Source organism: Myxocyprinus asiaticus, chromosome 13 (genome assembly GCF_019703515.2).
Source record: "Myxocyprinus asiaticus isolate MX2 ecotype Aquarium Trade chromosome 13, UBuf_Myxa_2, whole genome shotgun sequence".
In the NCBI taxonomy this organism is placed as follows: domain Eukaryota; kingdom Metazoa; phylum Chordata; class Actinopteri; order Cypriniformes; family Catostomidae; genus Myxocyprinus; species Myxocyprinus asiaticus.
The window spans coordinates 35,503,217-35,515,234 of record NC_059356.1 but is presented as its reverse complement, the minus strand read 5'-3'; the positions used below and the strand labels follow the sequence as shown (position 1 = coordinate 35,515,234).

Here is a 12,018-nt window from a genome sequence, read left to right as displayed (position 1 = left end):
TAGCAACCGGACCAATTTGGTTGCTTAGGAGACCTGGCTGGAGTCACTCAGCACGCCCTGGATTCAATCTCAGGGGTGGTAGTCAGGTACTCACTGAGCTACCCAGACCCCCTAATTATCAGTTGTTTTAATAACGTGGATAACGAGATCATAATTATCAGCATAAACATATTGGCTGATAAAACATGATATTTAAATTCACTGCAATCTTTTATTGGTTTAATCTTTCAATACTGATTTACATATTTACCTCCCTGGAAAATTCCCTCACATACCCCAGCTGCTCTCTGTTGCTCTTGATCTTTATCAACACCCAATGGCACCACCTAGTGGTGAAGAATAGAGGCGGCAAATGAAGACTCCAATGCTATGATGTAGGTACATGTATACATTTCCAACCAAATTTTAATCACTGAAATTTTAGAGACGAATTTGCAAAGCAACATATAATGGATGAAACACTAACTGAATGTATTCTAACTGAATTTTGAAAGGTGAGTATTTATTATTACATTTTTAATGATCAAATTTTTGTGTTAAATGTTTTCAGTTCAAATATTCACAGCTTAAATATACTACCATATGAAATCGCAAACCCAGAAAATGAAAGCACTGTCAATGCAATGTGTTTATTTTTCAATTAGTGCAATTCAGTGTGCTGACATTTGTCACTAATATACTTCCATACTGAGCTCAGTTCTCCAGACTCACCAAAGCAGATGAGGATGCTCTCTGGTGAAGTTGGTCTTCAGGAAAGTCTGAAGGGATATGGACATTGATATTGAGATACTGAGACTGGAAAATTACTGAATTAACAGACAGTGAAATACTGGGAGGCAACTTATCAGCGCAAAGTTGGCAGAGGAAAGAAGCTACACACGGTAAATTCAACATGAGATTTCTACAATTCTTAACTCATTTGCTGAAACGGTAAGTCGCCTTGGGGGCCATGCGAGGCTAGACGATCTTGTTGGCTGTTGCTCCGAGTCTTGCGGTTTTGTCAGCAGTTGTCTCGCGGAGGAGCGACGCGTTTTTTAGACGCGAAAATGCGAGCCAAGCATGCGTTAAACAACACAATAGCATTGGTAACCAGAGTTATTTTCTGTAGGCTCAGTAAAGTACCCTAAACGACAAAAGCTTATCCAAATCCAATTCTTTTATTGAATTTCTGGATTATGTCTTATGAGTAACTCGAGATACTTGAAAGTGTGCAATAATTATTTATATGGACGTGAATCCTTTCGAGATGCATTTGGCTCAGATGCTAAAATGGTTTGAAAGATGCTTCTGACTGATTCAGTTACCAAAGATAAGTGTCAGCACTCCAGAGCAATTTAAATAGCCAAGTACTAAAATAAATTATGTATAATAATAAAAAAAGTCAAGCATATCTGAAGTGGTGGCTTTTTGCTGTTGTCAAAGGGGTTATACTGGTAACACGTTGGTACCATTTTTATTTTTTAACAAAATATTTTAACTTTTTCATAATTAAGTAATTGTATTTTTTTATTATTATTTATTTAATTGCATTTATTTTAGAAAAAAAACAAAAACAAAAACTAAACATTTAAAACTGGTTATTAGGCTTCCTTGCTGGGACAGATCTTTTATCCCATTAACAGGTCCATAAACCTTTCATAACCCTTTCACACCAAAAATTCTATAATCTTACCCAGCTGAACTGATGTGTGCATGGAAGAGCATTGAAATACATAACATTTAAACAATTTTTGTTTAAATGTTTAAAGAATAACTGTTACAAATGATAAAAAAAACAAAAAAAAAAAAAAAAAACAGGCAGGGCAGTACAGGATATCAGATCTTCTCTTCAAAGCAAGCACAGGTCGTAATAATTTTATTTCCGTTTTAAGTTGTGGGAGTGGCTGATGACCTGAAAATTTGAAACCCAAACCAAATCAAACAATGGGTTTAAATTAGGTCTGCATGATCTGGGTCCCTGTAGCCTACCTTCAGATATTTTTTTTTTCTCTTGTCTTTGTCTTCAAAATGAAATAACCAACAAACTGCTCATTTATCACATTTCCCGTTATCTCTCTGTGACGAGGATGAGGGTGGGGCCGGGACGTGAGGACACACGCCGGCCCTGAATCGGGCTAATCAGCTGGGAGGAGGATAAAGATGAGCTGGAGGTGCCAGTTGGAGAGAAAGAGCCACATGCCGCTGCTGTGCCTCTGTCCCCAGGCAGATGGCCACGGCTGCTCCCCTGGCGGATGGCAGGGCCAGGCCATGGCATGTCAGGGGACCAGTGAGCCAGTCTCTCTCTCTCTCTCTTCTCTCTCTCTCTCTCTCTCTCTCTCTCTCTCTCTCTCTCTCTCTCTCTCTCTCTCTCTCTATCTCTCTCTGTTGCTCCGCCTCGCACATCACAACCATATATGTTGTATCCGCTTGTTTTTCAACTGAAAAAGAAATAGCCAAAAACCAGAAGACACATTATTCATTCATGCATATAAACCAAGTTTATAACTTGAATATTTGTTTTGCACATGTGGGTGGGCCTGACACACCTGTTTCCATTGATTGGTTAATATGCACCATCATCTGTTCTTCCTCAACCCCGTCCATAGAATAAGAGTTCACCAGAGTTAAAGTTTGCAGATTGTTTTTGCAGATAGATTCTAATAATTTAAATGAAGAGCATTAATATTTCTTAGAAAATCTTCTGACTGCTGCATGTTTATTGCAATCTCGTCAAGCAATGGACACCTGGATACGACAGCCACTTTTTTAACTGCTTTTTTATTTTCAGAAGGAATATTAGCACGATTATGAATTGGGATGCTGTGCACCGACCTAACTGTAACTAAATAAACTTTGTTATCTGGTTGTTGTTGTTGTTATTGATGTTATTATTATTATTAATGATAATTAAAACAAGTCAAGAATTACAGGGGAAACATAAGGGAAAACATGTTTATTGGATGTGACTAAGCCTCGCAGGACATAGTCATGGTTTTGAGGAGTGAGGATACAAAATCTTAGGACCTTTAGGATTTTTTGAGGGTAAGGGCTCAGCCCTCAATGTTTGTGTATTTATTTTATTTCAAGTTCATTGTCGGGTCGCCGAGCCGTGCACAGTTCTTCACTTACCACCTATCCGAGCCACGTTGACAATCCATTGAATTCATTAAATAAAATGCAACAAACACACCCTGTTCCTGATTTATTCTGGCTGACATGCTGTTAGATTTTGCTTGGTTTAAATAATAATAAAAGATTTTAACCTGAAAACTGCCCCTCGCACTCAAAGCATGTTTAAACTTTTTTTTTTTTTTTGTGACAAAAAGGTAAATGTAGTAAACCAAAAGGTGTATTAAAGTGTTGCCTAGTTCATCCAAACTGAATCACGTTGCTTGTACATCAAAAATCCAAGGCACTCACATGGGGTATAGGCCTTAATAAGGCCGGCTATTAAAATGAGGCAATATTAAAAACCATAATCAAATTGTGGCCAGAAGAGCCTTACTTATATACAACAATTATTTTACTTAATTGCCATTAAATTTGAATCACATTCGCTGTCCATAAAATATAATATTTTATTGTGTAATAGTTGAACGCATATAGTGAAGGTAAAATCTTGTCTTTATGCAGGATGTATAGCCCAGATGTTAAAGTAATAAAGTAAAATAATAGATAAGGGTACCATTTTATTCAGTCAGTTAGTTGTTGTATCCTAAAAATAAATGAAAACTATTTTAGACATTAAAAATGTAAGGCTCATACTGTTCTGTTTAACAAAAATAAGGACATGAATTTACTCCCCCATATAGACATGTCAGGCAAAATTGACCGCATTGACTGTAAAAAACAAACAACAACAACAACAAAACCTCAACTCAATGTATGCTAAGCGATGAATTTGCGGTGATTTAGCGCTTGCAACGTCCCTTTTGAAAAGGCTTTTATTCTTAAGAAAAGGAATGAAGAAGGACAGATGACATTGCAGATTGACCACTCAGTAGAAATGTCACATCCATCCACCTGTGCAAATCAAATAATCAAGTCATACACTTATTTTATGCACTTGAATGAAAAAATGAGTGGAATTCTTGTTTTTTTATTTCTTAGATGAAACTAAGAAAAAAATAAAAAAAATAAAGTGTTTTCTCAATTTTGCTCATTTCTTTCTAGATTAAAAACAAGTAAATGGTCGGTTTATTGGTTATTCCGCTTTGAAGACAAAAACAAAAAAATATATATGAATTATCCGAAGGTACGCAGACTGATCTGTTTCCTTGTTCTTTTATTTTCTTCCTTGTTCCTCTACATCTGAAGAGTACTGCCACGCTCCAAGTCTGTGTCAAAACCGGCAATTACTTGATGGTAATTAACCTAACAAGGGCCTATTTATCCTCAAAATAGCTTGACGATCTGCAACCTTAGTGATACCAGGGTGTCAGTTCTAATGACTTGTTTTCTTTCCATTTCCTTTTTTATTTTTTTTCTCCAGCATCTTGAGCTCGTGTGATCTTCCTCTTCCTGGTATTCTGGGGAATCAGCTTCCTATAGGAGGGTACGTCTGAGAGCTATCATGCTGTGGCCAGCTGCCTTTCTCTCACTGCGACTGTCAATGACTTCCCTCCTTCTCAATGTCTTGGATCTGTCAGAGTCAGAGTCCCACCAAACAGAAAATGGATGCCCAGATAGTTGTTTCTGCTCTGAGAATGTTGATGGTGGGCTGGTGGTTCGTTGTAGCAACATGCACTTGATTGCCGTGCCACATGGCCTTCCCAACATTACACAACATCTATACCTGGATAACAACCTGCTGGTTACCATACCATCTGATTCCTTCGTAGGTCTTCCCCTGCTGTTTGAGCTAGATCTTTCGCACAATAGGCTGGTCCACCTGGAACCTGGAGCATTCCAAGGTTTGGCCGGATCATTGAGCAGACTAGATCTTTCCTCTAACCAGCTAGAGACCCTGGATCCCATGGTGCTGGGGGACCTCAGAGCCCAGACTAACCTCTCTCATAACCCCTGGCTGTGCGACTGCCGTCTGCAACTGGCTATGCCACAGCTGCTCTTGGATCCATCCTCACTTGCTGAGGTGGTCTGCAACAATTCTGAGCCAGAAGAGCTTGGGGCACAAGGTATGCCATTCATCTTAGTAGCGGCTGATATCGACTTCTGTGCAGCACTCAGGAGGACCACTGACGTGGCTATGCTGATAACAATGTTTGGCTGGTTTACAATGGTTATATCATACTTGGTTTACTATGTCAGGCACAACCAAGAAGAAGCCATACGCCACCTAGGGTATCTTAAATCTCTCCCCAACAGGCAAGGGAGAATCATTAACTCTTAGAACCTGGCTGTAACGTAAATATGAACAACCTACTGTATTTTGCATATAGAGTGCCAAAACCCTCAGTTATCACAGTTATGTACATTCTTTCAAAACTTTTTACAATCAAATCGATGAACACAATAACAGCCCCACTCTACATTTTTTTCACAATCCAGATTTTGCATGTTTTGTGCTCTTTTCAGGGCCGTAGCAAGGTAATCTGGGCCCCCTGACTGTATATTGCTCTGGGCCCTTTTCCTATTAAAACATACAGTTTAGAATTTCTTGTAGGGCCCCCTGTACCTTTGGGCCCCTAGAATCGTTACCAACTTTCACCCCACTAGCTACGGCCTTGGCTCTTGTCATGCTTTTTGACTGTGATCAATAAACTCCAAATTCTTCAATGAATAAATGTACAACACACATTATGCTCATTGAATATATCTCTCTCCAGTTACCCAGTGAAGTCAGTAGTTTCTTATTTCAGCCAAAATTTCTATAATTGGGCATTTTTCTTTGGAAATGTTCTTTTTCAATGTCTTTTGAAATGTTTGTTAAGCTGTCAGCGTTTAATAATAATAAAAAGATTCTGGAGAAACAAGACATGTTTTGTCCCTTCCATGTAGAAGATTCAGCTGTTTAATTCAAGATGTGCCCAACTCCGCTGACTGGATTTAGTTACTCAGCCAAAAGCAAAATATCATTTGCCGCTATTTTATTTATTTATGTATTTATTTATTTTTTACATATGGTAGGGTATTACATATGTTAAAAAAAAAAGAAAAAAAGTATGACATTATTATTACTGCCACACTTGACACTAATAGCAAAATAATAAAACACTTTCCTGTAAAATTTTGTTTAATGGATTTGGGCCCTTGTTAAATTCACTGATTTAAGTGCATAGAAACTTGGATTTGTAACATGACTTCATTGTGCTATAGTCTGTGTAAATCCCTTTTAACAGTGGCTGTGTTTTAAAGGTGCTGAAAACATTTTTGCTTTATTGGCATGGTGCATTTAGTATAACTGTTCAAGTCAAGGGATTGTCATCATGCAAATATATGCACTACTGTAAATACAACTGATAATGGTTATTCATGTACATACAGTACCATGATACTTCTACACTTTTATAGGTTAAAAAATGTGCAAAATGGGACATGTAATACATGTAACATAGGTTTGTAGATATACTGTATAAAATATTAATCACATCGGCTGTCAAAAATTTAACTGCCTTACATAGTGTGACACAGCAGGAGGAAATGCTGCAGCTTGGTCTCACAGAATGAACGTTACTTTATATACATTATTGCAAACTGACATTTACATGCTGCTTTCTTTTTGCTGAAGTTTCGTGGTGAGATTAACACTAGAGGCGCTACAACAGCTGTGCCTTTATCCATTGTCACACATACCATAAGTACAATTGCTGATTATGACTTTCTAAAAACTTATTTTTCACTCTATTACTCACACCCCACTATGTTATGATATGTATATATATATATATATTAAAACTTGTATTAGGAGTAAGGATGTCTGTTTTGTTAAAGTCTCATTTATCTTTTCGGACAGTATTTGTTAAGTTTAGGGTAAAGTTTTTGGTTAGGGAGGTACATTTTACTTAAAGTTTTTTTTTTATTTTTTATTTATTTATTTATTTTTTTTATTTGATACATTCGGTGACTGAAACAATTCACCAATTCATCAGTTTCTCATGCTAATGTGCCAGAAACATAACCATTCTGCAAAATGGTTAATACTTTTTCCTGCTTCCACACAATTTGCGGTTCTCATGCATTCTATTTGCAAAAACTCTTCACACAACTCTCAGCAGTCCAGCACAATTGTCGTTGTGAATACACCTGCTCCAAATCTAAAATCAAGGGAGTCAAACAAACAAAACTCAGTGAGATAGTGCGGCAAACATCTCACCCGTGCAAACACAATCAACCAAAATGTAATACTTTACTGTCTCAAATACATGTCAAACAATTGCTCATTGAAACATCAAAAACATGGAACAAATTATATTAACAAATAATTTAAGAACTATTACAGTAAGAGGTACAACATGATGTTCTTGTGTAGCAATTTGTTAGCAACTTTAGTAACCACAGTCTTTTACAGATTTTCCCCAATTGTTTACACATTTGCTGAATCTCTGGCCCATTGTCCCAAAACACAAACCTCTACAAATCTCTAGCAAAAGCAAACACTGCATTCAAAACTGATTTATCTCTTTCCAAAATAGTTTTTTGCATCAAAATGACACACACGCATCATATGAATAGATCTGTCTACCAAACAACAACACACTGATGTGCTCAACACAAAACACAACTATGAATATCCCATCAGTAGCTTTATGTCTTTTTGCATTGTCAGTGTTACAGTGTAGCCAGTTGTAAAATATTGTTACAGTAATGTATACCTACTCATATATACAGAAATAAACACACACAAATGCAATACAGTGACAAAAACGTTGCCATTTATTTCCAAAATGCTTTATTTTTGAACACTTGTGTTTTGTATGTAACACTTTCCATACCCAACAGGAGAAAACATTCAGTAAGTTAAATGATTTCATGATCACAGATGTCAGGGCAACAGGGCTGTAGTCATTAAGTCCTGTGATTTTTGGTTTCTTTGAGACAGGAATGATGATTGAGCGTTTGAAGCAGCATGGGACTTTACACTGCTCCAGTGATCTGTTGAAGATCTGTGTGAAGATGGGGGCCAGCTGGTTAGCACAGGATCTAAGACACGTGGGTAAAACACCATCTGGGCCTGAAGCTTTCCTAGTCTTTTGTTTCCGAAAGACATGGCACACCTCTTCTTCCCAGATCTTAAGTGCAGTTTGAGTATAAGGAGGGGGATGAGTGGGGTTGCAGGAGGTGTTGGTGTTTGTGTGAATTGAAGGTCAGAGCGGGTGTGGGGTGTGAGATTGGGCCTTTCAAATCTACAGTAGAACACGTTCAAGTCATCAGCCAGTTGTTGGTCCACCACAGGGTCGGGGGTAGGAGTTCTGTAATTCATAAATTGTTTCATGCCACTCCACACTGATGCAGGGTCATTAGCTGAAAACTTGTTTTTCAGCTTCTCAGAGTATCTTCTTTTAGCCACTCTGATTTCCTTATTCAGTGTATTCCTGGCCTGATTGTACAAGACTTTATCCCCACCTCTGTAAGCATCCTCTTTGGCCTGACGAAGCTGCCTGAGTTCTGCTGTAAACCATGGTTCTCACATAAACTGATATATGATGTCACAGTATCTGGTCGGTGGCTGCACAGTGTCCAGGTCGGTGGCTGCAGCCTCAAAACACTCCAATCCGTGCAATCAAAGCAGGCTTGTAGTTCCAGCTCTGCTTCATTGGTCCATCTTTTTACAGTCTTTACTACAGGTTTAGCTGATTTTAGTTTCTGTCTGTAGGTTGGAAGAAGATGAACCAGACCAGTGATCAGAGAGTCCCAAAGCTGCTCTAGGTACAGAGTGATATGCATCCTTTATTGTTGTGTAGCAGTGATCCAGTATGTTCCTGTCTCTGGTTGGGCATGTAATGTGCTGTTTGTATTTGGGCAGTTCACGTTCATGTGAGGTTTGCTTTGTTAAAAATCCCCAAGAATAATAATAACTGAGTCCGGATATTGTTGTTCCGTGTCTGTGATCTGATCAGCCAGCTGTTGCAGCGCGGCACTCACGCACGCGTTTGGCATATACACACTTACCAGAATAAATGAGGAAAACTTCCGCGGCACGTAGAATGGCTTACATTTAATAAAGAGCGCTTCTAAATTAGGACAGCACATCTTGTTTAACGTTGTTACATCTGTACATCAGCTTTCATTGAAGTAAAAGCATGTTCCACCACCTCTCGTTTTCCCTGTTAAATCAGCTTTGCCGAAGCAAAACTAGTTTTCTGGTGGTTGCTAAAGTGTTATATTTGCTTTGTAGCACATTTATGCTACAGTATGTGGTAACTAGATTTTTCTGGATGGTTGCTAGGGCATGCTATGCAGTTATCAAAGTGATCTCTGCTGTGTGTTTTGGCGCATTGCTACAGTATGTGGTTGCCAGGTTGTTACTATGCTGTTGCTAAGTTGTTTTTCTGTGTTTTTGCACATTGCTTTGCAGTTGACAGGGTGTGCTAGGTGGTTGTCAGGTTGTTGCTATGCTGTTAAGTTGTTTTAACTGTTTCAGTAGTTCGTATGTTAATGTAATCTTATGTTGAAGCAGAAAACGTATTTGGCTTGCTGTCCATATACTGGAGGGCTCGGAGCTCGAGACTCGACTCGAGTCCTGATTACCCCCCGGACTTTACTTATTTAGATAATGAATCTAGAGAATATGTGGAGATGGGGTGGAGGTGGGATGTCAGGAGAGTTGTCACAGGAAGCAGGTAAGCAGTGCCTTATATACTCCTGCTTTTGGGCTGTGATTTATTAGGTTAAAATTAACATGCTCCTCCCGAACCTCTGTTAATTAACTCCATTTCAGCACATTGCTATGCAGTTGCCAGGGTGTTCTAGGTGGTTGTCAGGTTGTTGCTATGCTGTTAAGTAGGTTTAACTGTGTTTCAGCACATTGCTATGCAGTTGCCAGAGTGTTCTTGGTGGTTGCTGGGTGGTTGCTTATTGGCCCCATAATCCCATAAATATGATCATTCTGATGTGACTTGAATGACCAGTAAAGGGATGGTTCATGTAAAAATGAAAATTCTCTCATAAATGTCTCACCCTCATTCGATCCAAGATGTGTATGACTTTAATTTTTTTTTCTGCAGAACACAGAAAAACAAAAATGATTTTCAGAAGAATATTGCTGTTATGTAGGTCAATTCAATGTAAGTGAATAGTGGCCAGACCTTTAAAGCTCCAAAAAGCACATATATGCAGCATAAGAGTAATCCATAAGACTCCAGTGGTTTCATCAATGTCTTCTTTTTTGCCATTAACAATTTTTATTGATTCCAAAATTAAAATTAACACAGACAACACATGAAAACACGGAATCAACCTTTTTCTATATATGCCCCCTCCCCCTTCCCTTCCATCACCCAACATACATCCCAGTGGTCAGACATTAAATAGCAACAGACACACATATAAACATGCAGTTCAAAGAAAATACTCTATGACATAAAAAGACATAAAGAAAACTAACCAACCAACCAAAAAAAAAAAAAAAACACTAAAAAAGATTCCACATATTAATTACAGAAGTTACCCAATTGTCCCTCTCCACTACTCCTCCCCCTCAACCCCCCAGGAAGGCCAAAAAAGTGCCCCACTTCCTGCTATAATCACCCAACCTGCCCAGTAGTCTATATGATATCTCCTCAAAAGCCGCCACTCTGCCCAACTCGGTGCACCACTCATGTAATGAGGGTGCAACCGGCGACTTCCATCCCCTGAGTATCACCTGCCTGCCGATCATCACGCAGGTAAGGAACTAGTTTTTTATGTGTTTATTTATAATATTAATACCCGCCCCATCACCCAAAATACAAAGTCTGGGGCAGAATAAAATCTGAGTGTCCAAGACCTCACATACAAATCTCTGAACCCCAGACCAAAACCCCTGAATCACAACACAGGACTAAAAAACATGGTCCATGTCAAATCAATCAAATCAAATCACTTTATTGTCACATAGCCATTTACACAAGTGCAATGGTGTGTGAAATTCTTGGGTGCCGTTCCGATCAACATAGCAGTCATGACAGTGATGTGACATATACCAATTTACAATAACATCAAATTAACACAGCACAATTTAAACATCTGATATACACATAATTACACTCAACAATATACAAATAATAACTGTACAGTATACAATGCGCACTATATAGATACACATTATTCAATAAAAATAAAAATATATAAAAAAGTATATATAGTAGTAAATATAGAATGTACAGTATTGTACTGTATTGACATTCAGGCTGTCGGTTGATAGTCAGTTGTTAAGAGAGAATATAATATAATAATAATATAATTTATGACAGTCTTAGAGATATAAGAGTAAGGGTAATAAAGTAAGGGTAATAAAGTGCAGTGCTGATGTATTTTGGTCATGGGAGATCAAGAGTTCAGAAGTCTGATTGCTTGGGGGAAGAAGCTGTCATGGAGTCGGCTGGTGCGGGTCCTGATGCTGCGATACCGCCTGCCTGATGGTAGCAGTGAGAACAGCCCATGGCTCGGGTGGCTGGAGTCTCTGATGATCCTCCGAGCTTTTTTCACACACCGCCTTGTATATATTTCCTGGAGGGAGGGAAGCTCACCTCCGATGATGTGTCTGCCAGTTCGCACCACCCTTTGCAGTGCTTTGCGGTTGTGGGCTGTGCTATTGCCGTACCAGGCGGAGATGCAGCCAGTCAGGATGCTCTCTACAGTGCAGGTGTAGAACCGTGTGAGGATGTGGCGGTTCATTCCAAACCTCCTCAGCCGTCTCAGGAAGAAGAGGCGCTGATGAGCCTTCTTCACAACGACTTCAGTGTGGATGGACCATGTGAGTTCCTCAGTGATGTGGACACCCAGGAACTTGAAGCTGCTGACTCTCTCCACTGGTGCTCCATTGATGGTGATGGGACTGTGTTCTCTGTCTTTTCTTCTGAAGTCCACCACAAGCTCCTTTGTCTTACTGACATTGAGGGAGAGGTTGTGCTCCTGACACCAGTGTGTCAGAGTGTGCAC

The 12,018-nt window shown here is 39.0% G+C and overlaps 1 protein-coding gene across 7 annotated transcripts; it reads left to right on the top strand.

The window, feature by feature from the left end:
- Positions 1-353: 353 nt before the first annotated feature.
- Positions 354-5,901, top strand: lrrc3cb (leucine rich repeat containing 3Cb). 7 transcript variants are annotated; one of them, XM_051714684.1, is made up of 4 exons: positions 354-494; positions 698-881; positions 4,297-4,344; positions 4,472-5,901. In XM_051714684.1, the coding sequence occupies exon 4, from the start codon at positions 4,553-4,555 to the stop codon at positions 5,327-5,329; it is 777 nt and encodes a 258-aa protein (XP_051570644.1). In that variant the 5' UTR covers positions 354-494; positions 698-881; positions 4,297-4,344; positions 4,472-4,552; the 3' UTR covers positions 5,330-5,901. The 7 variants fall into 7 exon arrangements, with proteins under 7 accessions (XP_051570644.1, XP_051570646.1, XP_051570647.1 ...); XM_051714686.1 differs by having other exon boundaries at positions 2,066-4,344; XM_051714687.1 differs by having other exon boundaries at positions 698-930.
- Positions 5,902-12,018: the final 6,117 nt, after the last annotated feature.